Genomic DNA, 26,386 nt, shown 5'->3' on the forward strand with positions numbered 1-26,386 from the left:
CTATTTAGATCCTTTTACCTCCTGGCCAGTGACTATGGGGGAGGGCCTTGCGTGTGAAATGATGTCATCCTCTCTTTGCTCTAATTCCTTGACTTTTAAACTGACACTGACGGACTGCATGGGGCACAACATTTGACCCAGTTAGCAGTTGATTTAATCTGACTAGAATGTTTCAACTTCTAAATCCCTATTTGTCTAAATAAGTGGTTTTTAAAGGAAATCAGTCACTTTATTATTAAGTAATTTTTTTCTTAAAAAATTTGACAGTGTTTGGAGAAATCTGTCCAGCCAGAGTGCCCTCTAGTGTCCATTCATAGAATTTCCATAATATATGCTTTGAGGGGAAAAATGTAATGAAGGGTGGCCACAAGCATTGTTAGTTCTTGGTTGGATTCCCAGGCTTGTGTACATCCCTGCTAGCTTCTGTGATGAGTGTTCAAATGCTAGAGCAGAAAAGTCAATAAGGTGTCTTTCTCTCTGTCTCCCTCCCTCCTTCTATCCCTCCTTTCCCCCATCCCCCTTCTTTCTTTGAGTTCTTAGAAAACAAGCGGAAAAACTTTAATAGGAGGATTGTCCTTGTTTATTTTCTTAAAAGTATAATAGAAAAGTCGCGTCTTACTTCTTAAATAGTCAGACTCCATATTATTCAGATTTTCTTTTTGGCTTTAAAAAAATGTTTCAGATACTAAAGAGAATTTATTAAATTTCTAGTAAACCTAACACTTTGTATAAATCACAAACTATGTGTAATAAGATGAACGCCCTCCTGACACGCTAATGTGACCGGTTGTGTTGGAATTGCCAAGGACCCTGCTGTTTGAGAGCCATATAACAAAACTAAGATGACAACCCTCATCCAGCGTGTGTCTCCACAGTTATCCCCTAAGAATTCAAAGATGACATTCCAATGATGGAAGTTGTCAGCACGTGTATGTTCTGCCTGGTTAGTGAATACAGGGACATCTTATTGATATTGCTTGCATTCTTTTTGCATTAACTCATCAAAACTCAATTATCATGAAATTAAAAACAGGAAACAGTTCTCAGTGTAACAAAAGCAGCCAGTGTATTTAACTCTGTGCTGTGTTTCAGGCGACCCACGTTGTATAAGTGACAAAGCATTTATTACCCGGTTTATTGTGGTATTATAGAGCGGAGAGCGCTAAATAATCAATCAGTTAATGGTCTGTATGGCAGTTTGAACACATCACATCCATTGTGCTTATGCTGTTAGAAGGATGAGCTGATAACTCCAGTGTATGTTGCATGTTTATTCAGAGCCTAATGTCCGAAACTAGCGCTGACAGAAATCTTGGAAAATGCAGCTTTAGCACTGGCATTTTCAAAGTTGCTAAAATATTTTAGAAATAACTTTGAGAGGCTTTGGGCACAAAAGTCCCTAAAGATAAGAGCTGGAATTATCCTTTAGATTACTTTCATTTTATTCTCTTCCTTTAACTAGCTTTATGTTTTGAAAAAGTTTAAATTTAGGGACTTCCCTGGCGGTCCAGGGGTTAAGACTTTGCCTTACAATGCAGGGGTTGCAGGTTCGGTCCCTGGTCCGGGGAGCTAAGATCCCACATGCCTCGTGGCCAGAAAAACAAAACATAAAAAAAGCAGAAGCAATATTGTAACAAATTCAATAAAGACTTTAAAAATGGTCCATATCCAAAAAACCCCAATATATATATATATATATATATATATATATGCCATTGAGGCATTTTTTTTTTAAGTTTAAATTTCAAAAAGTTTTTTTGTTACCTTGTTTGGTTATATTTGTACCTTAGCTCCTTTATTATTATTATTTTTGTGATGTGTCCTAAATTCTGTACGGTGCTTATTTCACAGCGTGTTTATCACATCTCATAGATATTGCTCATTATACAGGGAGGCTGACTCATCTTCAAAACATGTTGCAAGTGGGCTTAGGTTTGTTATAGAAAATAAGTGGGAAGTAACTTAGGTGCTGGTTTGAAGAAACATGTTGCAATTACAAGTTTTAGGTAAAAACAAGAAAAGGAGACAGGAAAGGAAGGACATTCAAAATTAGATCTTTTTGAAAATGGTCCTTAATTAGATGAGAACGAGAAGTAGGATTCTTGTGTGGATGTTATAAGTGTTCTTTGAATGAGGACAGAATTTTTTTAGACTGTTTTGGTGGTTTGGAGTGGCCCTTTAATTGCTATTTGTTCATTTTTAAGTGAGGGCCCATTACATGAAAGCTCTAACTCTTGTTTTCTCTTTCTTCTTCCTAGGAGATAAAAGCACCGATTATGCTAATTTTTACCAGGGTTTGTGGGACTGCACAGGAGCTCTTTCTGATGAATTGTCATTTAAACGTGGTGATGTGATTTACATTCTTAGCAAGGTAAGCAGATACCCCAAAATGACAACTGTAAAGCATGAATACAAAGCTGGATTTTTATGCATTTGGATCTACAACACTAGGGGAAAAATGCCAATTGGAATTCTTCTAGGTCCTTGTTAACAATTGGGAGTTCACAATAATTATTTTGTCAAGTGAAATATAATCAAATTTTAAACACAATCAGATAACAGGATTCAACTTAACAGTGTGTTTACCTATCACTTCAGCCTTTGGCTCACATCCACACACTGCCTTCTCCAGAAACAATATACTTATGTGAAAGTTAACATTGTAAGGTATTAGGTTATTTATTATGTTTTTCTTTCCTCTTCCTTTTTATTCTTCTGTGTGCTTATTCTGATTGTGTCTGCCATTCACTACTGGTAACACTGTGTTTATAGAACAAGTTTTTCATCTTTATGTAAATACATTGGGTGTTCCGACAATTTAAAAGCAATACTTTTCTATTCAGACAGGTTTAGGTAATTTTTTTTAAGTTTAACATAATTGTATTTGTAAACATAATAGCAAAGTATATTGCTATGAACTCATCCTTATATATACAAAATCATTGTTTCTGCCTCTTAAGATACTGGATTATTCAAAATGCTTCTGGCCTTAGATCTAAAAGTCAAGATTCTTAATTGATTATACTTTTAATGACATGCATGAGCTCCTTTAACTTTCATATTTTAACTTTGCCTACTGTAATATGGGGGTTAAAAAATATCTCCCTCAGTCTACTTCATGAGGCCACATTAGAAACAAATGATATATGGAGACTATTTAAATATAAGTAAAGAAATGTTACATAAATCATAAGTCTAGGAGTTTAATGTGCTTTGTTGATTAGAGAAATATTTTGGAAAGATTATGACTTATTCAGAAAGATAATGTGACTTATTAGATACAGAAGAGAATTTGGAAATAATGTCACTTATTGAATTTAAACACTAGTTGACTGGTGCATAAATACAGAGAATCATAGAACATTTGAGTGAGAGATCTTAGGGCTCATCTATCTATCCTTGGTTTTACAGATAAGGGAATTTGGGTCAAGAAAGTGCCAGAGCCAGTACTTAACAAGGTGTTTTGACTCCCAGATCAGAGCTTTCTGCTCTATTTTTTTCTTATGCCTGTATCTATCTTCCTTCCTTTTTCCCTCTCTTCTTCCCCCCTCCCCCTTCTTTCCTTACTTGTATTTAATTTGTAACTGTCGTAAAGTGCCTAAAATGTGCAAGGGCCCATTCTAGGCACCAGGAATCCAAAAAAAAAAAAAAAAAAAAAGAGATATAAGCCCTTGTAGATTATTGGAGGAAAATAGTAAGTAAATACAGCCAACTGTGATCATTGCTGGTTGAGGTGCCCAAATAAGACTTGTCCCTTATTTCTCTCAGTCCTCTGCTCGCTAGTGTTTTTTTTGTTTGTTTTTTTTTTTTAGAAAGATGCTTTCAGTTCTTGGAAGCTATAGATAGCCATATCACAACTCTTGGATTAAGCCTGTTACAGAGCATTCAATAGTCCTGTGTTAAAATGACAGCTTTTTGAGTCAGTTACTTAATATAGAAAGCAAACTGATTAGTTTCAGTTCTTGAAGAGAGACTTTCTTGGAATCATTCCTCAAATTTACTCAGCTCACAGTTTCTTTCACCAATTTAGCTGCATAAAATTAAATTGTGTGTAAAATTGCATATAAAATTAAAAGGTTGATTAGCTTCCACTTGGAACTTCAGACTATAGGGATAAATGGCATGTAGCCAGTATGTTTGTATGGTAAAATATGAAACTTACAAAGCCCATGTGGGTTTGTTCTTGAAGCCTTCTTTATGAATCAAGTTGTCTTTGTTTTTGTTTTTGTTTTTTTCAAGTTGTCTTTGTTGCTGAAAGCCTCAGAGTACCAGCCTCTGGGATACGCTGTGGCGCAAGCAGCGTTCCCATAGGCTTGTCTTATTTCTGTCATTGCCTCAGAAAATCATTTTCTGTGAATATGAAATTGAAAGTACAATCATAGGTGTGTATCATATTTCTAGGATTCTGGGGGAAGTCACACCTTTTCTCCCAAACCTGTTTTGTGATGATTGTAATTTTATATGTGAAGCCTGTCATAGAGCTGAGGGTGGAAGTCCACCTCATAGGAAGAATATACTCCTATCTAAAATTTCTAAAGGCTGTTATTTGGGTATGGGCTGCCCGAAAATGCTTCCTTTATCAACCTTTCACAAGGTTTAAATTTCCACCGGCAGCATTTCATGAGAGGCCTTCTAGAGATGGGCATTTTATCTGGAGCTCATTTTGGTTTTTGAAAGAAGAGACAAGGCTTTGTTAGCACATTATCACCATTGGCTGGATGAGTAAATACCCATATTTACCCAGCTGCGGACCTAGTAGAATCAACCAGGTTGATCTTAGTGAGGGTGAAAGAAGGACAGTTAGTTTTCTCTTGATGGAATTTGGACAAATTCTGGGCCGTTGATGAGCATCTTGGTGGCTATTTGTTGTCAGGTTGCTTTGGGGTTCAGGATATATTTGTGAAGACTCTTACTTCCCCACTTGGCTTTGGGTGAGTTCAGATAGGAACCTCTGGTGATTCTCTAATTTTACATTTGCTTGGTCTTCCAGTTTTTATAAAAATTTTGGCAAACATAGACCATAAGTTAATATCATAAATTTATTTAATATGTGAATGATGACAGCAGTTTGAATGCTGAGTATCATTATAAATTCAGAACTCAAGGCCCTTAGAAGAAGAGAGCAAAGAATTGCTCAAAAGGACTTGTTTCTAGATCAAGGTAGAGCTGATGCTATGTATTGATTGTTTTTTTTTTTAAGTGCAATAAATACAGAAATCACTAACATTGTTATATGCCTAGAAATTTGTTTAATCTTTCTCAGAGTTATATTTAGATTTCATGGTGATGGAATGAAAATTTATTTTTTACACCATCTAGTGGCTCAGAATGAGTGGTGCAGGTAATTGCAGCTAATGTGCACAATCAAAATGATGTCATAAATCCAACTTTAAATTTAGCTATGGGTTATTACTTTCCTATCTCATGTCAATGAAGTATAAGCATTAATCATGAAAATTCTTTTCATCATTCTGAATTAAATGTAAAAATGGTATACTTAAGGAAAAATGCATTTTAAGGAGTCTAACAGTATTTATAGAGACATAAAAAATGTGTACTTAGTAAAAAAAAATTAGTGCCACAACTTTTCTAATAAAAAATGCCATTTAAAAGATTTCAAAGAAACACAACTTGCTTTTTATAATTAACTGATCTATAGTTTGCAGTATTTAATTATTGATTTGACTTACCTTCTAGAAGCTTGTTAGTTCTGAAAATAATCTTTTAAAAAAAGGCAACACAAGATAGTTTAAGAAGAGATACATTCTTTTCAATATAAATAAACCTTTAGATAAATCAAGAAATAAAATGGCATGTACTATAATAAAGAATATTTTAATTTTGTAAATATAATGACAAAAAGATTTAGCTAGTTTGATGATTAGGCTCTCTGTATTAAAATTCACTGTAGAAATATAGTTTGATTTTAAAATTCAGTCTTTTTTTTCTATTTTTGCAAGGAAGCCTTGATGGGGTATCAGCTGTGCTCAGTCTGCCTGGGGGTGATTTATTTATTTTAAGCCTCTTTTGAGTTATACAAATCTTAGCTTTTCTTTCTTTCTTTACTTTTTTTCTTTTTTTTAGTGAAAATCAAATATTACAATAAAGAAGGAAGAGAAGGCAGATACCCTGCCCTTCCCCTTCCCTTTTTTAACATTTTCCAATAAGCAGCTGCCATGTGACCCCTGGCTGAGCTAGCCCCTCCTTCAAAGTGTCTGGCATTTTCTTAGTTTTAACCTTTGAACCTTACTAATAATAAATCTAAATACTACTTGCCTAAAAATGCAAGCCTGTAACTTTTGGCTTACAGGTCTTTTCATATAACATCGCTGCTGTTTTTTTATGTGTTAAAACATTTTATATACTTCAATAGTTCAGTGGAGATTTAGAAATTCCCCCCCTCCCCACCCAAAGATGGAAGATATTTATAGGGGAATATATTTATAGGGATGGATGAAAGTGAAATATGTGATTTTTTTTTTTTTTTTAAGCAAGGTACAATTACTTTTTTTTTTTTTTTTTAATTTACTTTTGGCTGCGTTGGGTCTTCTTCGTTGCCGCACAGGGACTTTCTCTAGTTGTGGAGAGCAGGGGCAACTCTTCCTTGTGGTGCGCGGGCTTCTCACTGCGGTGGCTTCTCTTGTGGCGGAGCACAGGCTCCAGACGCGCAGGCTCAGTAGTTGCAGTGCACGGGCTTAGTTGCTCCGCGGCATGTGGGATCTTCCCGGACCAGGGCTCGAACCCGAGTCCCCTGCATTGGCAGGCGGATTCTTAACCACTGTGCCACCAGGGAAGTCTCCAGAAATATATGATTTTTATGACAGCTGCCTTGTTAGTGAAGTTATTCTGAAACACAAGGCCTACTTTCAGATTTATTTGATGGGGGAAATTCATATTTGAGATTGCAAATCTTTTATTTTAATTAATTAATTTATTTTTTAGGAATCAGGTTGTTTAAAATCATGCTAAATTCTTCTACTGGTTTGCATTTCAATTTTATTACCACCTTAAACATGGACATAATATCATAGTTAATAGTATTTTCCTAGAACCGTGTTTATGGAGTTTTATAATTTTCATGGCAGGATCCAGGTTATATAGCTACAGGCATATTATAGTCCCGCATAGCTCTTTGGCTATTTTATTCTATTTGCTAGTCTGGATTTACATTGTCTATTAGTTTATCTTTCAATCTGTACTCACCAGTAAATCGCTAACCACATTCCTATTCTTACTTTTAAGGCAATAAATTATTTTTAGAGACTTAATGACAGAAGAGCTATGCTTCAGCAGGAAAGAGGCATGCTGTTTGTCTGCTATTAACAGAAAAATAAGAGAGTTAAGAATCCTGGAATATTTCATCTAGTCTAGGACACATGTGACTTGGGCTTTGCAGCTTTTTGAGACATTTTTTATTAAGTCAAAAACAGGAAATGTGGGTTGACAGTGTTCACTAATATACAGTAAAAGGGCATTTTTTTAGCGTGTGTTGTTTGGAGTTTCAAGCATTGCTTCCCTTTGTAGCTGTGACTTTTTCCAGTGCTTGGTGAAGTGTAACTGTCACTGATCATTTGCTTCTCATTGTGAAAATGTAAAGATTCTGTTACTAAGGCTTTTTTGACTTCAGACTTATCAGAAAAACAAATAAAATGAAAGTCTTGCTGAGCTCTACTGGCAGAGGGAAATAAAGAGTTCCTTTTTAGCTCTCTTAGTTTTTCCTTTGTGACCATCTGACCCCATGTGCCACATATAGCAAAACCACCTGCTGAAGAGTAACCAGGATACCTCAATAGAGGACATACCTTGATGATACTAAGCTAGTTCCCTAAATGTTATCACGTCATGTAGTCTTTTGGGAAGGAGGAGGAGTGTTTGTACTTGCCACTGCGGTTGTTTGGGTCTGACGGCATTTAGTTTCTATGCTAAATGCCCACGGTGAAGCATAGTGGGCAGACCTATGCTATGCTTCTAACCTCTCCCTGGTGGTGATAAGCAGCGTATGGAAACAGCACTACGTCAGAAGATGTTCTCATTCCACTCCTGGGACTCCTCTTGTTACCTATTTGCAAAAACCGTGCTCTAGTACTTCCCGATTTTCTCTTACATAAAATGGAGGGAGCATTCCAGGAAAATGTTGACAGATGAAAGGGGAAGGTGCCTGCAGGAGACAGGCTGTCAGGCTGAGCCCCTGCAGTGGCTTGAGAAGTAAAGGAGAAACCAGAAGGCAGTGTCAGAGAGGCGAGTTACACGGGGGGCGGTGGAGGGGCTGCTATGGCTGCAGACCCTACACGGTTTGGTTCCGCGTGGAGTCAGCAAAGGTTTTCCAGGCGCAAACCAAGACCACCTGAAGGAAAAGAGCACCATGTTGGTAAGTAAAAAAAAAAAATCTTAAATTGAAAAAATCCATGATTTTTTTATGCCCTTCTGCTCTCCCCCCACCCCCCCCCCCCAAAAAAAATCAAGAGCTCCCTCAATGTATATACGGCACATTCTCACTCTTTTGAGATGTCTCCTTTCTTATCCCTTTAAAGATCAGATTCCCTTATGGAACAGCCCGTAATAATCAGGTTGCCTTATAGTACACTCCAAAGTGCTCTGTTTTTTTTGTTGCCCTGGTATTTTGCTACACCAGTTAGTGGGAAGGCAGAGGGAGGGGGTGAAAAAGTATTTATTGCATACCTACAGTATCCTGTTCTAGGTACTCAATGTGCTTTCATTCCTCTGATTCTTAAGGTAACCCTACAAAGGATATGGTACTATCAATATGATTTTTCAAGTAAGAAAACTGATGCTCAGTAAGCTTATTATGTAAATCACCTGAGGATACCAGCTAGGAAGTACCTTCTCCTGGAATCAATGCAGATCTGACCCTAAAGGCTTTTCTCTTTCCATTTTGCTATACCTAACTGGGCCATGACCAGGATTATTTGTTTCCCTCTCTCAATTCCTTGAGGTAGACACTGTGTCTTAAGTATTTTTGAATCCCCAATATCTAACATTATGGCAGATAGATGTTTAATATATGTTTATGAAAATATAGTTAAAAATAGGAAATAATTGGGACTTCCCTGGTGGCGCAGTGGTTAGAATCCGCCTGCCAATGCAGGGGACACGGGTTCGAGCCCCGGTCCGGGAAGATCCCACATGCCGTGGAGCAACTAATCCTGTGCGCCACAGCTACTGAGCCTGCACTTTAGAGCCCATGTGCCACAGCTACTGAGCCTGCGCTCTAGAGCCTGCAAGCCACAAGTACTGAGCCTGCGTGCTGCAACTACTGAAGCCCGCGAGCCTAGAACCCATGCTCCGCAGCAACCAGAGAAAGCCTGTGCGCAGTAAGGAAGACCCAACACAGCCAAAAATAAAATAAATAAATAAATAAATAAATAAATAAATAAATAAATAAATAAAAAGGAAATAATCCTGAACTTCTTAAAGGAATTTAGAATGGTAGAATCATAGAGGTAGGGGAACCTTAGTGCTAGCTCTTCACTTTATAGGTGAGAAGATCTTGAGGCTCCACATATTTGGGGAAAAATAAATAAAAGGCTAATGGAAAAAAGGACTGCCTCTGGAGACCTTAAAAGACAATGGAGTTTCTGCACTTGAACTTCCTGAGCTTCTTGGCAGCCAAACTGAAAAAGGGAGAGACAAGGAGCTAATAATTCTTTTTAATCATAAAGGAGGAAGCTTGGCTTTTCCCAGCACTGGCAACTTAAAAAAAAAAAAAAAAAATCTCACGTGAATTTCTAGAATCTTCGCTGATTATCTGACCTCAACAACTTTATATAATAAGAACAGTGGCAGATATTACCCTCAACAACAAAATATTTATAGTACCTATAACAAGAGATTTCATATAGGTAATTCTGTGAGGGTCCAAATGTATAATAATTAGACTTACTGATTTATGTTAAGTACGTAACTAGATTATTGTGGAGTCTCAAAGAGTGATATAAATGTAAAAAAAAAAAAAAAATCACCCCTAAAGAACTTGGGGATTGCCCAAGGTCACATACCTAGTTAGTAACAAGCTGGAGACTCTCAGTCTTCTGAGAAAATAATCACAAGAATAAGAAGCAGCAGCTGAAAAACTAGCAGATTTTCCCCTAGACCTGCCACACTGTTTCTCCCTTTGCAGGGTTCTGTCTTAACCTCCTCCATACTTAAAGTAAATTCAACTGAAGCCATTTCTTCGAAGAACTAGAATTATTTGGTCCCAGTTCTTCAGGGGACAGGTATCTTTCTTTCTGCAAGTGGAATTTAGGCTCTTTAGACAAGGTATGCTATACAGCACATTGGAAAATGTGATGGGCAACAGCCAGCCATGAGTAGGAGCGACATACTTCATATTGTGAAGCTAAACATACTTGAGAACAAATGTTTGTTTAGTCATCACTAAAATTCTTCAAGTATGTCCAACATACACATAGAAAATATATTCCTATTGGAAATTACCCTTCTTAAGAAAACATTTAGGAGGGTCATCTGGTGCATCATCCAAAATGAAGAAAAAGTATGTTTGTTTCATCATGAAGTACATATTTATTGAACATCTTTTACACATCCTGGAGTGTGGGGCATACAGTTTGAGTGTAAGACATTGCCATGATCTCAGTGAGTTTCTACTTTATTTTAGCTGAACGGACAAAACTAAAGTACATAAACTCCGCAGAGGAATAAATACTCAGCTTGAAATGGGAGATGTAAGTATGGATTAGATAATTCAGAGAAAAATTCATGAAAGCTGGGTAACCTGAGTCGAGTCTTAGTTACTAGATAGGCTTTGGATGAGGGACGGGAGATACCTCTTGGGGAAGGAGTGCCACATACAGAGGCAGGAATGAGTGCAGCACAGAAGGTTGGGCTGTGGGACCAGAGCAGTGAGAGGAGTTTGTAGTTAAAGCATTGGGGGGCTAGTATACATTCCTGAGCAGCCGAGTAAACTGACAAAGGCCGTTTCCAGGAAGTACAGAGAGGCAGAGTGGATGATGCAATAATCCAGGGTGAGGTGATGAAGGTCTGAACTAGAACAGTTAACAGTCATGTATTGGTTGGTGAAATACACTGAGTACCAAAGCCACCCACTACTGAGCATGATTTGATCTTTCTTTGCCTAACAATATCTAAGAATCATCAGTCTGCATATCAGTTTTTACTTTATGCCATGGTAAATGTTGACTGGGTAGAAGTTTGAATTAAATGTGTCTTGACTCTGGAATATAAACTAAAATTTGTTACAGGAATTAAGTTCTTACTATCACCTTCCTTGCTTGTCTTTTGTCTCTCTTGCTTTAAAAATGGAGTGCACAGTGCACAGAGGAAAAAAATAGTAATTCTTTCAATTAGAGTAACTCAAAGTCACACTTGCACAGTAAATTATAAAGTAGTGAGGTTGATTTCCATGAGCTGCTAAGAGACTTAGGGTGGTAAAGCAGGTTCGTGATGGTGGTATTCAAACATCAGGGAGGATCTTAGAAATTGTTAGTGTCCATTTCCTCATTTAAGGAATGAGTTAGGAGACTAAGATTCAAGCAGTTAAAGTGTAGATAATAATAGTAAAAAAACGAAGTTGTCAAGTACCTGTTGTGCATTTTAAGACAACTTTTGAAATGATGGATGTATAAGAAACGATTCTTACAAAGTTTCTAATTGGAGATAGTAAAAAGGAAGAGATTGAAGAGGTAGCCTTGAAGAAAGTATTTCCATATTTTAAATAGTTATCTGGTTTTCATGCTACTACAATGTTTATGAACAATTTGAAAAATTGAAAATATCACAGTGAATAGTTGGAAAACAATGGTAAAGTCCACTGGTTCTGAAACTCAATGTAGTTTATATTTTGTGAATAAAATTACCTTTATTTCTGCACAAGGCTGGTATGTTTTGAAGCACAGATATACGTTTGGAGAAAGGAATATAGTCTTTTAACCTTTCTAACACCTGTTGCTTTCAAACAGATTGGTAACTACTTTCTGAAAGGGGTGGTACATCACAAAATCTTACTAATGTTTCAAGTTTCTGTTAAGGCAGCATTCTTTTACCATATGGTTTGTAGAAAGTGGATTAACATACTTGAGAAATGAGAATCATGGTGGTGAAAAGGATTTAAGTAAATGTTGGCATCTTCTTTAAGTGTAAAATAATACACTGGCAGAGAGAGAAGATTTAGTTAGTAAGTAAACATGGACATATGTTTGCTATTGTGTTGGATTAAGTCTCTGTTTCACTTTATCAAAACTAGTCCTTTTTCTACTGCCTTTTTACATAATCACTTTAATTTATTGCTTAATAATGATTAATTGAGGCCTAAAATTTTAACTATAAAATAAAACAAAAACTATTTTAATGATATAAAAATTGAAAACAGAGGAGTTAGATCACAACTGTTCAGTGCTGCTTTATGATTATTTTCTCAAATTATTGGGCAAGTTCAGCTTTCTTGCTTCTTTGACTGCCACATTACATTTTGCCTTGAAGCCATCCATTTTGCAGATATTAAATTTCTTTTGAGTACTATTTTTATACACTAAGCATCACTACACCTCTGGATCTTGATAGCATTACTACGGGAGGAGAAAGAAGCTTTGTGTTAGTAATTACCTAACATTGTCAGAAGCTGACTGCAGGCCTCTTTCTAGTGATAACAGAATAACTGCATAATGTAGCTTTATAGCACATGATTAATAGAAAATAATTACACGTCCTACAAAGGGATGCAATATTTCTTATAAATTGACTAGAATGGTTTCCTGTAGATTAAAGGACTCTTCATTATTTTATCAGTCCTCCTGAAGTACAGTCACTTGCCTATGTTAGCATTTCAGTTGATATTAAGAGCCGAGTAGGGTGAAGAATACCAGATGGCAGACCTTCTTGTACCTGAGATCTCGTGTGCCATCAGGATGACATGATGCTTCCTAACCTTTCAGAGATTTCGATGGCAGCCTGGTATGACTTTTGTCTCTTTATTTCTTGTTTGTTAACAAGATGAGGTGTGAGGGTTGTTTTTTTTTTAATGACCCACCCGTGACTTTTAGACCAATACTACAGTTAGTATGTGGACAGCGAGACAACATTGTATGGATTGCATTCTTTTCCACTGTAAGTAATATATCATTCATAATCAACATTTGTTTGGGGGCAGCAAACAGGGAAGGCAAAGGAAGGCAGATTTTCTTCCTCCAAAGGAAAGCGTGTATGCTATTGAATCTTCAGGCTGGAGTTTAGAATACCGTACTCCAAGATGCATCTTCATTCCAATTTATAGGCTGCCAATGGTTTAATTGGGATTCATGTTGCTCAGGAGGCTCATACGGAGGATAGTAATGATAAAAGTAAAAGCTTCTGTGTTTGCAGTCTGCTGACATACTCTAATGGCTGCAGTGTAAATCCATAAATTTGCCTACTAGATTTTTACCTCACTATGTTTTATCTTACCTCTTAATTCCACACAGGAGTGCTATATGGAATTCTTTACAAATGTAAAGTAATAAACATTCTGGTTTTTAATTTTTACTCTTTTCTGATTTAAACCTGTTATATTTTAGAGTACTTTTATGAGGTGTGTATTTCATATGCCTTTCAATTATTTTAAATTAATTTAGTGAAACATTTAAGATTATTTTAGCCTAAAACTTAATTTTTTCCTAGAATGTGACTTTTAAGGGATTTGTTTACAGCTGAATAAACTCCTCTGCTGTTTATTACTGTACTTTCTGTTTAATGAATCTTCTCAGTTGCCGTCATGCAAAATTCTCTCATGTGTGAAGTATGTCATTGGTCCTTTGTTGAAGTGATTTGTTGGAAATCAATTTCTTAAATTTGGATATGAATGAGCTTTTTGAGAACAATAATATGCCCTTAATTTAGAGTGTAGGTTATAATTTCAAAACAGAATATTATAAAGTAATATGAACTTTCTGGTTTGTAACTTGAATCTAAACATTGAAACCCAAAAAGAAAAAAAAAACCAGAAAAACAAAACATTGAAACCCAGATTGCAGGCTCTTCTCTGAAAGCAGGTTTGGGTCATAATATGCCCTTTCACTAAATGTATTCTGTTTTTCTAGCCTTTGGGGGCCTAGTTCCTTTACTCTTTCCAAATAATCAGCTGAAAAAAATCTTAGATGGGATTGGATAAGAGCTTTGACACTTAGACTTACTTTGTTAACTATCCATTTTGAAATCTTACACTGTGGGTGGGCCTTTGGCCTCTGCAAGGTGAAATACATTTGTTTTGTTAAGCATTAGGCTCTAATTGTATTCATGGCCTTAAAAAATTGAAAAGGGCAGTTTTATTAGGTACCTATTAGGATATAATGGTTACTAATCATAGCTTTCAGTAAGTTGGTATTTTCTTCTGACAAATATATTCTACATAGATTATAGTCATCTTTACTGAGTTCTGGGCATCAGACTATTTTCGTTGCTTAGAGAATTTTGTCCACTAAGTTCACACTATCAGGAAACTTTTAAAATCTTGAGTCTACTGCCTCATAAACCAGAGCTGTGCCCTCATTAGAATCAGGCCTTTCTCCACCACCCCTGTTTTCCTTCCATCTTATTCTTACGAAAAACTTAATTCTGATACATACCATTGTTTAAAAAAGTACTTATAGATTTTAATCTTGTAATCTCTCTATTGATAGACTACATATCAATACACACCTGGGAATGTTGCTACATTTGTATGGAAAAATTGTATGATTTTCCTTTCTGATGGTCAATAGCATGGTTAGTCATCAATACAAATGTTAAATCTGTACTGGTATTAACATTCCCTCCCCACATGTAACTCGATATGCATATGCACATTTATCTGTGCCTCAGATGTTGGAAATCATAGCCTATTGAATTACTTTGGGGATTGATTTTAAAAATTTATCTTATATGAAAAATTAAATTTGGGTCCTACAGTGCTTTTTCAGAGTATTGCTTTTGGGAGATATTATTCTTGAAACTTGTAATTCATTTTACTTTGTTTGTATCTCACTAAACATAAATAAATTTGAGATAAAAATACATTAGGCAATCTGGCAGACAATTGAGACCGGGTACAGTGTTCACTATGCCTAGAGCAGTGGTGTGTCTGTCAGTGGAGCAAAGGGAAGAAAAGGAGGCACAGGATTAGCTCACACTGCAAAATAAACGCAAAAGTGACTCATCAATCAGTCTTTTTTTACAGATAGATTAATATTTTGCCTTTATAATTTGAGATACTTTTATTTCCTATTGGTCTTCCCCCGTAAGGGTGAATCTAATACCACCTTTAAATTCCTTCCATTCATCCTTTACCTAATGTAGTTTGTGATCAATCAGAGGAACAATAAATGCCTTTGGGAAGCTTTTGAAGAGGAGCCCTTTTGTGAATTATTTTGGAAAGCCAATTGGGGAAGCATTATTAGTGTTTCCTTATTCTCTAATTTATCTGTTTAAAACGTCTATACTCATTTTTAGATTTTCCTAAGAAGGGGCATACCTCTACATTCTAAATCATTTTCGGTCATATGAGTTTAACTAGGAATTAAGTAGTTTATTGTGAAAAAAAAAAAAGTCTATCCTTGCTAGATGATAAGCTCCTTGAAGGCAGAGATAGTATCCTAAAGAGCCTGCTTATGACCTCGGAGCCTCTAACACTGGTGTTTGCATATTAAAAGGTGTCCCCCAGGCTGTGTGTGTGTGTGTGTGTGTGTGTGTGTGTGTGTGTGTAAGAGAGAGAGATGGGAGAGAGAGAAGGGAAGGGGGCCCAGAGAGCGGACTTCCTTATGTAGTTTCATTTGCTAGGTTTCTATCCTAAGTGACTGTTTCTGTGTTCTACACTGTGAAATAAACAGGCTTTGTCTTATACATTAATTTAAATCTTTGCCTAACAGCATTTTTAAAGTGTTCAGAATCAAAAAATGATTAAAATGTTTCAATTTGCAGCTCAAGCTCTTATAACTTTATAAAAAGAAATAACATTTCTAAGAAGTTGCATACAAGCAACATAGTACTTACACCCAGTCTGAAGGTTACTATTGCATATTGTTTTCAATTAGGAATACAATAGATATGGCTGGTGGGTAGGAGAAATGAAGGGAGCCATTGGCTTGGTGCCGAAAGCCTACATAATGGAGATGTATGATATTTGAGAGTCCTGGGTAAGTACATTTTAATCCAATATTCTGTAATAGCTCATATGTTCTCTTGGTCTCTGCGTTATGAGTCTTTGCCTTTTTAAAAGTCTTTGTAGTTTTCTGATAGCACAAAGATTATGCTCCCAAATCATCTTCTTCTTTAAAAAAAAAATCTAGTTTAGTTTTAAAAATAACTTCATAGAATTTACTTTGGAAATAAATAGATTATTTAGAGAAAATCCCTTTGATAATAACCAGCTGTTTTCCCAAACCTCCTCCTCTTTAGTAAAATACCACTTTTATGGCCTTTCTGAGGAGCTGAATTGACAAAATATTGAGTAAACATTCATTTTTTTCCTTGGCTAAAAATGTAACATTTTTCTAAGCAGGGAAAATCAACATTTTGCCTGAAGAAAAAAATTAAAATGCAACTTTCCCTTTCTGCCTGCAGAAAAGGAAGATTCCTCTGCTAGTGTGCAAATGCTTTGGATTGAGAATCATCGTGAAAGCATGAGTGACAGCTCATAACCTTTCTTTGTTTTGTTGAGCATCGTTTGTCTTTGTTGTTTTATGCATTCATTATAATATTCCTCTGATGTGAAATTAAATGAAGGATATTAATGTAAATTAGATGCAAACAGTAAAGTTATACCTGTTGCTGTTTTTCAAACAAATAATCATAGGTTTATTTACTCATTTGATTTATGTGAAAAATTCAGCACTATTTTATATGTATCACATAGTCATTGCTACTTCTAGTAAGAGTTGTAATTTCTCTTAATACTAGATATCAATTATTTTTTAGAATGTAATATATAATTTCATAAAAATTTCAATTGAATGTATCATGCAAGTTTTTGGTAGATGCTATCTAAAGAATGTAGCTTTGTTGAGACTTTGTAGATGAGTTATCTTCGTATTTATTTTTCAAACAATAGTAACATGTTTTCATGAAAGAATTTTTACTGATTGGTGAATTTACTTTGTTAAATATAGCCACAAGAAAGAAAAACGATAGAATTGCAAATGGGAGTATGCTGTCACCCTCTGCAACACACGTGAAGACCAGAACCATGGTTTGTGCAAAGCCCATACCAATAATAAATACCCTGGTTATATAATGGGCTTGCCAACATTTTCTACTGTAGTTTTCTTTAAATTTAATGAAACAAAATTTTTATGAGAGGTCCCATTCTGCCACTAATGTAATGGCATAAAGAGTCTCAATGTATTCTCAAAGTCAGAAGGCATAACCGAGTAATCTTACCCTGCCTGATTGTTACTGTGCTATTAAAGTCCCACCACAAAACAGTGCAAGTCCAGATTTGAGCCCGCTCTGCACCTCTGAAAGCAATGAGAAGAGAAGGAAGGCTCAGAGAGGAGGGTGTAGAAATCTGGTGGGAACATGTACCCAGGTACAGGTGAGTGGAAGGGTAGTGTTAGTCTGACATTGGAGGTGTACATTGTACTCCAGAGCAAGGTTTGTGGAGTTATAGTATTACTTTTTCATGTATGTTTGAAATCAAAGGTATTTTAAATGTCTACAAGGTACCACTATGGTATATATATCAAAATATACTGCTGATTGGATAATTATTTGAAGTAAATATAATCTGCTAATATTGAATCCTTGATCAGAAGGTACTACTTTTGTTGAACTTTTCAGATCTTTGCTTTAAAGATAAAGATTCTAACCATGCACACGAGCTGATAATGTTTAAAAACCTCCATTATTTATAAAAACTATCTACAAGCAATATTTCAGAGTTTATGTTTTACTATTATCCCCTCTGTACTGTGATTATCAGATTTCACATGTAAAAAATATATATATTAATTTGGGGGATTGTGGGTGAATTCTAGTTTATATAGATTAGACCATGTCAAGTTAAAGCTTTCAGAAATTAATTTATGCACTTGTTAATCTTTTCCTAATATAGAGCCATTGGAATAGATTGAAATCATCTTGCCAAAAGTGAGACAACTGGAGATGAATTTAGTGAATTGGTTTTCAAAGCCTGAGAGATTGAAAAGTGAAAGCAGTTGCGGGTTCCACTGAAAATGTAGACTTCCTTGTGTACACAGGTTTTGTGCTCTGGCCTAAATGAAGATTTTAGTCTTGGGCCAGTAGATGGCAGCAGCTTTTCATTGCATAGGAACCCACTTGGAAACCCCTCCTCCACTCAGGCACAGAGTCACTCCAAGCGTAAAGTATTTAGAAGATTATTGCCTCTTTTTACAGTTAATCCAGGAGAGGGAGTCCTTTGCCAACTGATGCCAGATAGTCTCTGGAATGGTGACAGTACAGAAAAAAAGTGTTACATTTGTCCAGAGCTCCTCTGGCCTTTGTTCTTTTTCACTTGAATATAGGTGGGAGATGAGAAAGGAAACAAAAAATTTTTAATTGGTCTGACAGGAAAAACAATCATTACTTTCAACTCATGACTACTTTGTATTCATTTGGTGAAATCATCTGTATACTAGGAGGGAGAAAGTTTTCTTTACACCCTTGACAATAGATCGCACACTCTTCAAGATCATAATAATAATCATTAATGTGAATTTAAACAACATGGCTTGTTAGAAAATATGCTAATTGCTATGTTCTCATTATGTTTGCTTAGCTTTTATTTGTTTTTCTATGAACAGAGAGCTAATTTTTTTCAAAGGTGATTGTAAGTCATATTTTACATAGCGTTTTGCTTGATTATTTGCTCTGTACTGAATTTGTACTCTATTGCCATTAGATGTTACAATAATGTTCCACTCTGCAAATTTTTAAGGTTCAAATAAAGTTTAATTGTTTGCAAACTGTTATGATGCTAATAATTCAACAGCCTGCTGTGTTACTAATGAAATTACTTTGTTATGATTAATTTGGAAAATAGTGTGTTTATTGTAGTAATTAAGCACAACAAGGTGAAGTAAATGATTCTAATGCCATCTGGCCTCCAAACCGAATGAAGAAATGAAATAGGGCTGTCACCTGAATTTATTCAAAGAAGTAAGGATAATACAAATTACTTTCATTGCTATAGGATTTACACTCAACCACAGCTCACTCCGTTCTGTTTTTGCCACTTGGTTGTCTATGACAGTTTCTTTTATGAAAAAGAATGTTGTTTAGCCTAGCAATTATTTTGAATACTTTATATTATTTTAAGTAGATTATTTTTATCTTGTGCTAATTTAATTACAGATAATTATATAAAGTATTATGGGATCATAGAAAATCACTGTTCAACCACCTGTAGGTGAAATCTCTGTATGTGGAGGTTTTTTGCTATTACTGTTGAATATAGCCTTTCACAAAGAGTAGAGATTCCATTCAGTTGTTTCTAAAATGTTTCTACTCAAGACTCTCTCTTAGTTCTTATGATTCCACTTTTCCTATAATTTCTCCAGTCTAACCTATTGCTACTCGCTTCGTAGAGTCTGGTACCCCCCAGGGTCATAATTAAAAATAGAACCCAGAGCTGAGCTATATATTAGAGATCCAGATTTGTAGTTCAGCCACTATAAGAAAACTTACCCTAACATACATGTAGTTGAAAATCTTGAACTTCATCAGTGAGACTGAGTAAAGCATTGTGAGAATTTTTAAATCAAGCAAAGTACTTCTACATTTCAGATAAATCAATGTTTATATTTCAATTGTTGAATGGAATTATAAACTGTATAGAGGTCACTTTTACTTCTTTTGAGTTCAATAGACTCAAGTATATTGAAAAGCAGTCCATATGGTAAAGAAGGAGATGGTGGAGATTAAAACATGATCATACCATAGAGAACACCGATTCACTCAGAGCTTGAAGGAATATAATCAATATGTAACATAAAAATATTTGTTAAAATGGCCTAGTTTGTTAGTAAAATCCTGAGTATTCTGAAATTCAGAGAAACAAGTAGTATATTATTAAAGTATCTTTCTACAAACCTAACCTACACTCAAATGCATAACTTAAACTGTTGATCCTCTGGATTGGGAACAAGAAATTTCTGGACATCCTCAGCTTCCGCCAACATTACCATCCACTGCCTTGTAGTTGAATTCTTCTGGAATATTTGTTAGAACCTCTAATAGTGTAACATCTTGCTTGTGATGAGGTAAATACTTACAGAATTATTTTATTTGTAATTTTGTAACATGGAATGACATTTCATTAATGTTATTTTCCAGGGGCTTTTTCTTGTTTTCCTTAGTAGAATCTGCTCTATCACTGCTTGATCAGAAACATGATTTATTGCCAGCATGGTACTTCAGAGTATATGGTGTGTATCCAGTAAATATTTATTAATGAACTGCTGTGGCATCCTACAGTATCTGAGATTTAGGAAGAAAAGAGTTTGACTTCTCTATACCTGGTAGAGAAAATCCCTTTATCATTTAGTTCATCAGCTTTCTGACTGACAGTGTTCTCTTAGTCAAAAAAAAAAAAAAAAAAAGTCCACTTTACCGAGTCTTTAAAAGCAGTTTCATCGTCCTCATAATACCATCAGCAAGTGGATTGGATTGTTGGTAACAGAATTGAGTGAGATTGCGAATAACAGGAAAGTTGAATGTGGCAGCCAGTCTTTAGTTGTTTCCTCCCTTCCTTTCCTGAGTGTAGTGTTGTCATTCTTTCAGAGAAGGCAAAGGTGACTCAGGCAGCTCGGGGCAAGTGATCTAGTTATACTTCCAGTACATCCCAAATCACTGTTGTCCTGCGTTCCACCTGGGCAATAACAGAGAAGCCTTCTGATCTTGGAAGCATTCTAGCTGTCGCCTTCGATGGATCAAAAAGAAATATCTGAAGGTGGAAAGTTTCACAGTTGTTGCTAAATCCAACCATAATTCAATTTTTGTCTTTTTTAAAACTTTCATTTCCTATTTCTTTAAAGTTGTATGGTTATGTTAACGTGAGTGCTTTGAGTCTCAAGATGAAAGGAACCATAAGTGCAGAAAGTAGCTGTAGTCAGACCAGTGCTCAGCTTAGGTCTGTAAGGTTGGGGAAGGGGCTGGAGGTTGAGCAGTCAAAAAGCTTGTGAATATGTGCAAAGATGTAAAAATAGAAATTGCCCCAAAAGCCTATCTCGTAAGTGTCTTTCTTAATGTTGGAACCTTGGAAAGTGTTTCCTCAGGTTTCTCTCTTTCTGTTTTCACCGTTTTCTTTTTTATTATCCATTCCTCAGAGAGGTAATATAGAACAGCACTTGTCTGTTTTCTGTTTATTGGCCTCAGCTTTGTAATATAGAAATATCACTCCTGCTAGAGTAAAAGCAGGTGCCATTTTGTGGCTTGAGCAGCAGTTCAGCTCTTTTTTGAGGAAAGTGTCACACAGGTACTCTCAAAGGAGAAAATTAATGCCACCAATGTAATGCCAATTAAAAGTGACTGCTTTAGAGGAGGAGAAAATTCCACAAATAAGCAGATTCCCATACGCTGTCTCCCCCTCCCAGCTCCCATGGGAGACCATTTAGAAAACCTTGTGTTCTTTCACTGTCATGTCAAAATGATGATAACAATTTAAGATAGTAATAGCAATAACTAATATTAACTGAGTGTTTACTACTTGTTATGCTGTGTACTTTTCATTCAGTCCTTCTACAACCCTATAATAAGGTAAGTTCTGTTGTTTATTCCCATTTTCCTGATTAGGAAACTGAGGTTAAATAATTTGTCCCAAGGTCTAGGAGTAACGTTACCCAGCCTCCCTTCCTTGAATTCAGTACCATTTTGCTTCCCAGTACTGTAACGAATTCAGACCAAGTACTTAATTCTGATCTTTGCATATAGTAGGAACTCAATAAAAGCTTATTGACCACTGATGATGACACCATTCTTATGAAATAGTCTGGAGCCTGTGAAAAGAGTATTTCAAGAATTGGCACTGGGACAGCCGGAATTTGCCTCCTGTAGTCATAAGGCAGACCACGGTGACTGTCAAATCCAAAGCAGCTAATCTACAATGGAGAAGGAACTTTGATGCTGAAACATTTCTCTCTGTGAACTTCCAGTCTGGCTGAAAATAGAAAGTCAGTCAAGGCAGCAGAGAGTCGAGAGAGGACGCGGTGCCAAAGGGACCCTTTCTGAACAACGTTTTCTATTCTTTCGATCTCCTCAAGTCAAGCCCAAGGACACTGACCAGGCAAGGAAACCTTGGAGAGGACTTCAAAGCAGGCTGCTTCTGTCTCAAAGAGTTTTCTTTTCTTTTTTTTTTTTTTTCCAAGGAGTTTTCAATTAGTTGTTTTTGGGGGGTGGTGTCTAAATGGATAGGTTTTTTTAAAAACCAGTTTAAAAGAGTATTATTAAATTGTCAGCCCTTTACAATCAGTGAGCAAACTTCAATATAAAACTTACATAATTTTGAAACTGAGTGATGGCAATGTCTGACCTAAGACTTTTTTTGCTTGTTGAGATCAGAATTTGTTTAAGGAGAACCTTTATTGTAATATCTGGCACCTGAGTATGAGGTCTTATTCCTTGGGCATCTACAATGGTGCCTTGTACAAGGCTCCTTAACATGAAAGTCTTCTGTTGTGTTTTTTGAACAAAAAAATTTTTCAAGTTTTGTACCTCAGTGGTTGGAGGCTGGTAGGGGTCGGGGGTGGAGGGAACAGAAGATAAGTAAGAAATAACATTCATTAGGGAGCTCTGGAATTTAGCCAGAGGAGGGGTAAGATTGGGCCTTCTAGTGGTCTAAAGTACACCCTGAAGTACTGGCCATTTTATAGCCCCAAAGTAGAAGGTGCACTGAGGGTCAATTTCCAAGGAGCATTTCATTCTGTAGAGTAGGTTTCCATGCCTGGCACTCAGAATATCATGCTTCTAAAGGACGGAGTGAATGACTTCACATTGTCCTGATCTTCAGCTGCCCACCAAGTAGATTACATTGGTGTAAATAACCTGTCCCATCCAGATGGATACACAACTCATTCCTAATTCCCTGTTCAAGCATTTGTGGTCCGTGGAGTCTCAGTCACTCCCTCTTCCATCACCTTCCACCACTTTCCCCCTCCTCCGGCTTTCCCAAGGAGCTAAGTCATATGAGGCATGAGACAGATAATTCCTATCCCTCTACGAAGTTATGGATATCAGTCGTGGTCTCTGTTTTCTGTGAACCCAGCAAAAGCAAGGTATATAACAATGTATTTATCCCCTTACATGCACCCTGAATTGGAAAACTGAAAGAGCTAGCTTGTGAGTGTGCATCGGTATCTATCTGTTGCTTTGCTTCAGTCGGTCAGCATATTTGCTTTATTCTTTATTATCTCAGGGCTTGCTATTTCTCTTCCTATCTAATTAAATGATTCCATTTTGAATAATTACATTTAAGTGCCAACAGTGTGCTAGGGGCATTTCAAACATAGAATTCAACACAGTCTTTCCCAAGCCGACTCATAGTCTAAGTGAAATAGACAAGACATAAACTCAGGAAAGGAACAGCCCCAGGTAGCCTCCCCTTTCTGTGATTCTTAGCAAGTTCAATCACTAACAGTGTCCCAAGATATAAAAGGTTCTCTGATTTTGTTACATCTGAACCTAGGAAACAAACTGGGGATCCTTTCTCATATATGGGTATTTTAATGTGCAGAGGGTAAGGCAGGTGCAAGCGTTTCAGTGTTGGTTCAGATGAAAAGATTGATTTTTAGAAAATTTCTGAAATGCTTGTAGCTACTGAATTGTGAGGGGAACCAAAGAGCTGTGTGTGTAATGTGTATGTGAACATCTTTTTACAGAGTTGCTGCCAATTACAGTAAAACATAATTCTGGAAGCTGGAGGACCCCTATCCCTTTAGGAAATTGGGAACAGAGCTGTACCAGTGGTGTTCAGCTGATAGTAGGCAGTAGGAAGACCACTGGAATTGGAGTCAATCAAAATTCTAGTTTCGGTTCTTGAATGCATTGTGCCCTAGAATAAGTTTCCTCGCCTGCAAAATACCAGTAGCCTTGTTCTCTCTATCTCACAGGGTGTAGTTATGCTTGAGTGAGATTATATTTGAAGGAGCCTTAAAAACCCAATAACAGCGTAAATATGGCTTTTCTGCATTGGAGGATATGAGAACTGAAATGAAACGTGGGTCAAAATAAAAATTTCTCCTTCACACCAGAAGCAAGCAAGGGAAAAATTTTTTAATGTTCAGCACTAGCTGTAATGCTGCTTGGAGTAATGTTAGTAAGCTGTTGGTTTTGTTATTTTCTAATGAGAATTAATGTCAGACATCCTAGAGGAGTTTGGGATTAAATTCCTCTATAATCCTGAATACATTTTTGAATCAAGCCATTGGTTTCCAAGCTGTGGTCACTTTCTGTTAATGGAGATTTCAATAGCAGAGATGTTACTTCTGTCCGTAAATTTTCAAAATAAACCATTGATATTTTAAAACCATCCATCTGAATAATAGGCTTTAGGTAAGTGTTGTTTGTAGTTGGTTGGACTTAGCAGAGAATTTTTTTTTAACAGACACCTTAAGGAAAATGTACAGGCTCCCTTCGACCACTATCTGCTCCCTCTATGAACTGTTTCTTCCAGATGGCTATCTGTGATAGTCTGCATGTGAATACACACTTTGTAGTTAAACATTTTCTTCAGATGCATATCTAAGAATGAGACAATTTTATTTGATCGAATTAGCCTTGTAATTTAGCACTAATCTCTGTTTGTAGTTTGTGAAAATACGGGACTTAGAAATAAGGGCAAACCAGAACCTCATTACGTGTAACCTTAATGCTTTAATGTTATAACTTGAGGCAAAGCTAATAAAAAATGCAAAGCACTCTTAAATAATTTAAATTATGTAAAAAAATTGAGCATATTCCTTCAAATAATAATGGCTTTCATGATCTGATTTTTTAAAAATTCATTTCTCATGTCTTGAATTACTTAGAAGTGTGGGTATCAGAGTAAGTTTGAGTTTATTTAAGATTATTAAATATATTTGTTATCATGCAGCGTCATGGAAGATTCCATTATTTAGCCTAGCAATTATCATCTGTAATGTTATGCTGTATATAATTTCAGTAACGTATTTGATAATGTCATTATGGTATGATGGTATAGAGTTAATTTTTAGCACTTCTCTTTAAAATAGTGCTCTGTGATGTGATTCCTTGATTATTTTGAGCCATTAATCAATTCCATCAACTTAAAAACATAGTCATATTGTGTACCTGTTATTATTTGTTTTCTAAAATAAAAGTTTCTCTTACCGTCTTAAACTTTACTGGAAAATTATTGCTTTCATAATGTATTTTCATTGCTATACTCTTTTGGTAAAGGAAAGCAGTAGTTGGGAATACAGTACACTGTGGTAACTGATTAAAGATCAAGACGGGGAAATCCTCTTTTCCCCCTCTTCCTAAAGGATAGGAGAGAATTTTGAGTTCTAAACATACCATCCTTTGCTTCCTCTGGTGCTGTGGTTTATAGCAATAAATACTCTATATTGATTACTACTTAATTCTAATGCAAGTATACTAAGGCTGGAAACACATTATAGCTTAGCATTTAGTACCTTAATTTTTAAACAGTTTTTAAATTTTAAAAATTGATATAATTGCCCCAAATATGCTTCTATTATTGGATCCATAACATGCTATAAAAAATATTCTCCTTTCATATCTTTTCTAAAGATTATTTTGTTCACAATGTATTTTTCCTGGCACTTCATTGCTATTTTTATGTAGCTGAAAATCTGTCATTTCCATTTTAGCTCAGTTTGGAAATATGAAAACCGTATCAGAGCAACACATTAAAGATTAGTATGGAAGGACAAAAAATAAGTGGAAGAGAGCCGCGTAGAGATTTTAAATTTAGTCAAATTATTCAAGTGTGCAGTTTTAATCCATTAATCTTGTTTGAGACTGCTTAAGAGAAATATTTCTCCCTAAACGAGGTTTTTCTCTTTCAGAACATATTGAGAAGTCTCTCATCTAAAACAAATACTAGTTTTTTTTATTTTGTCTTTTTGTTTTTTGAGAGTTTTTTTTGGAGTGAAGCAAGAGCCTCCCTAATATTCTGCTATAATTTATTCTTGGTCAAAAACAGATTGCCATTTACACACTAGATATTAAAAGCTAGTTACAGTCATTAAAGGTGGTCTAATGCAGTGTAGTAAGAGATTCAATAGAAGATTTATTTTTAAGCTATTTTGGGGCCATGAGGGAAGTTGTTTTCCTCATGAAGGGAATTCTGTATTTTACTTCATTATTTGTAGTTTTTGTTTTCTTTTGGTAAATATAAAACAGAGAAGGGGAGAATGGGAGCTGGTTGTTTCTTTGAATCCTAATA

At 35.9% G+C, this 26,386-nt stretch overlaps 1 protein-coding gene across 4 annotated transcripts in view; it reads left to right on the plus strand.

Annotated features, from left to right (window-relative positions):
* Nucleotides 1–18,926, plus strand: part of SKAP2 (src kinase associated phosphoprotein 2) — a 307,658-nt gene extending 288,732 nt beyond the window's left edge. For all 4 annotated transcript variants that reach the window (XM_059933743.1, XM_059933742.1, XM_059933745.1 and 1 more), the window contains 3 exons: nucleotides 2,259–2,371; nucleotides 16,038–16,139; nucleotides 16,567–18,926. In XM_059933743.1, coding sequence (XP_059789726.1) covers nucleotides 2,259–2,371; nucleotides 16,038–16,130 — 206 coding nt within the window. In that variant the 3' untranslated portion in view covers nucleotides 16,131–16,139; nucleotides 16,567–18,926. The remainder of the gene's footprint in view (nucleotides 1–2,258; nucleotides 2,372–16,037; nucleotides 16,140–16,566) is intronic.
* Nucleotides 18,927–26,386: the final 7,460 nt, after the last annotated feature.

This window comes from Balaenoptera ricei, chromosome 9 (assembly GCF_028023285.1).
Source record: "Balaenoptera ricei isolate mBalRic1 chromosome 9, mBalRic1.hap2, whole genome shotgun sequence".
Classification (NCBI taxonomy): domain Eukaryota; kingdom Metazoa; phylum Chordata; class Mammalia; order Artiodactyla; family Balaenopteridae; genus Balaenoptera; species Balaenoptera ricei.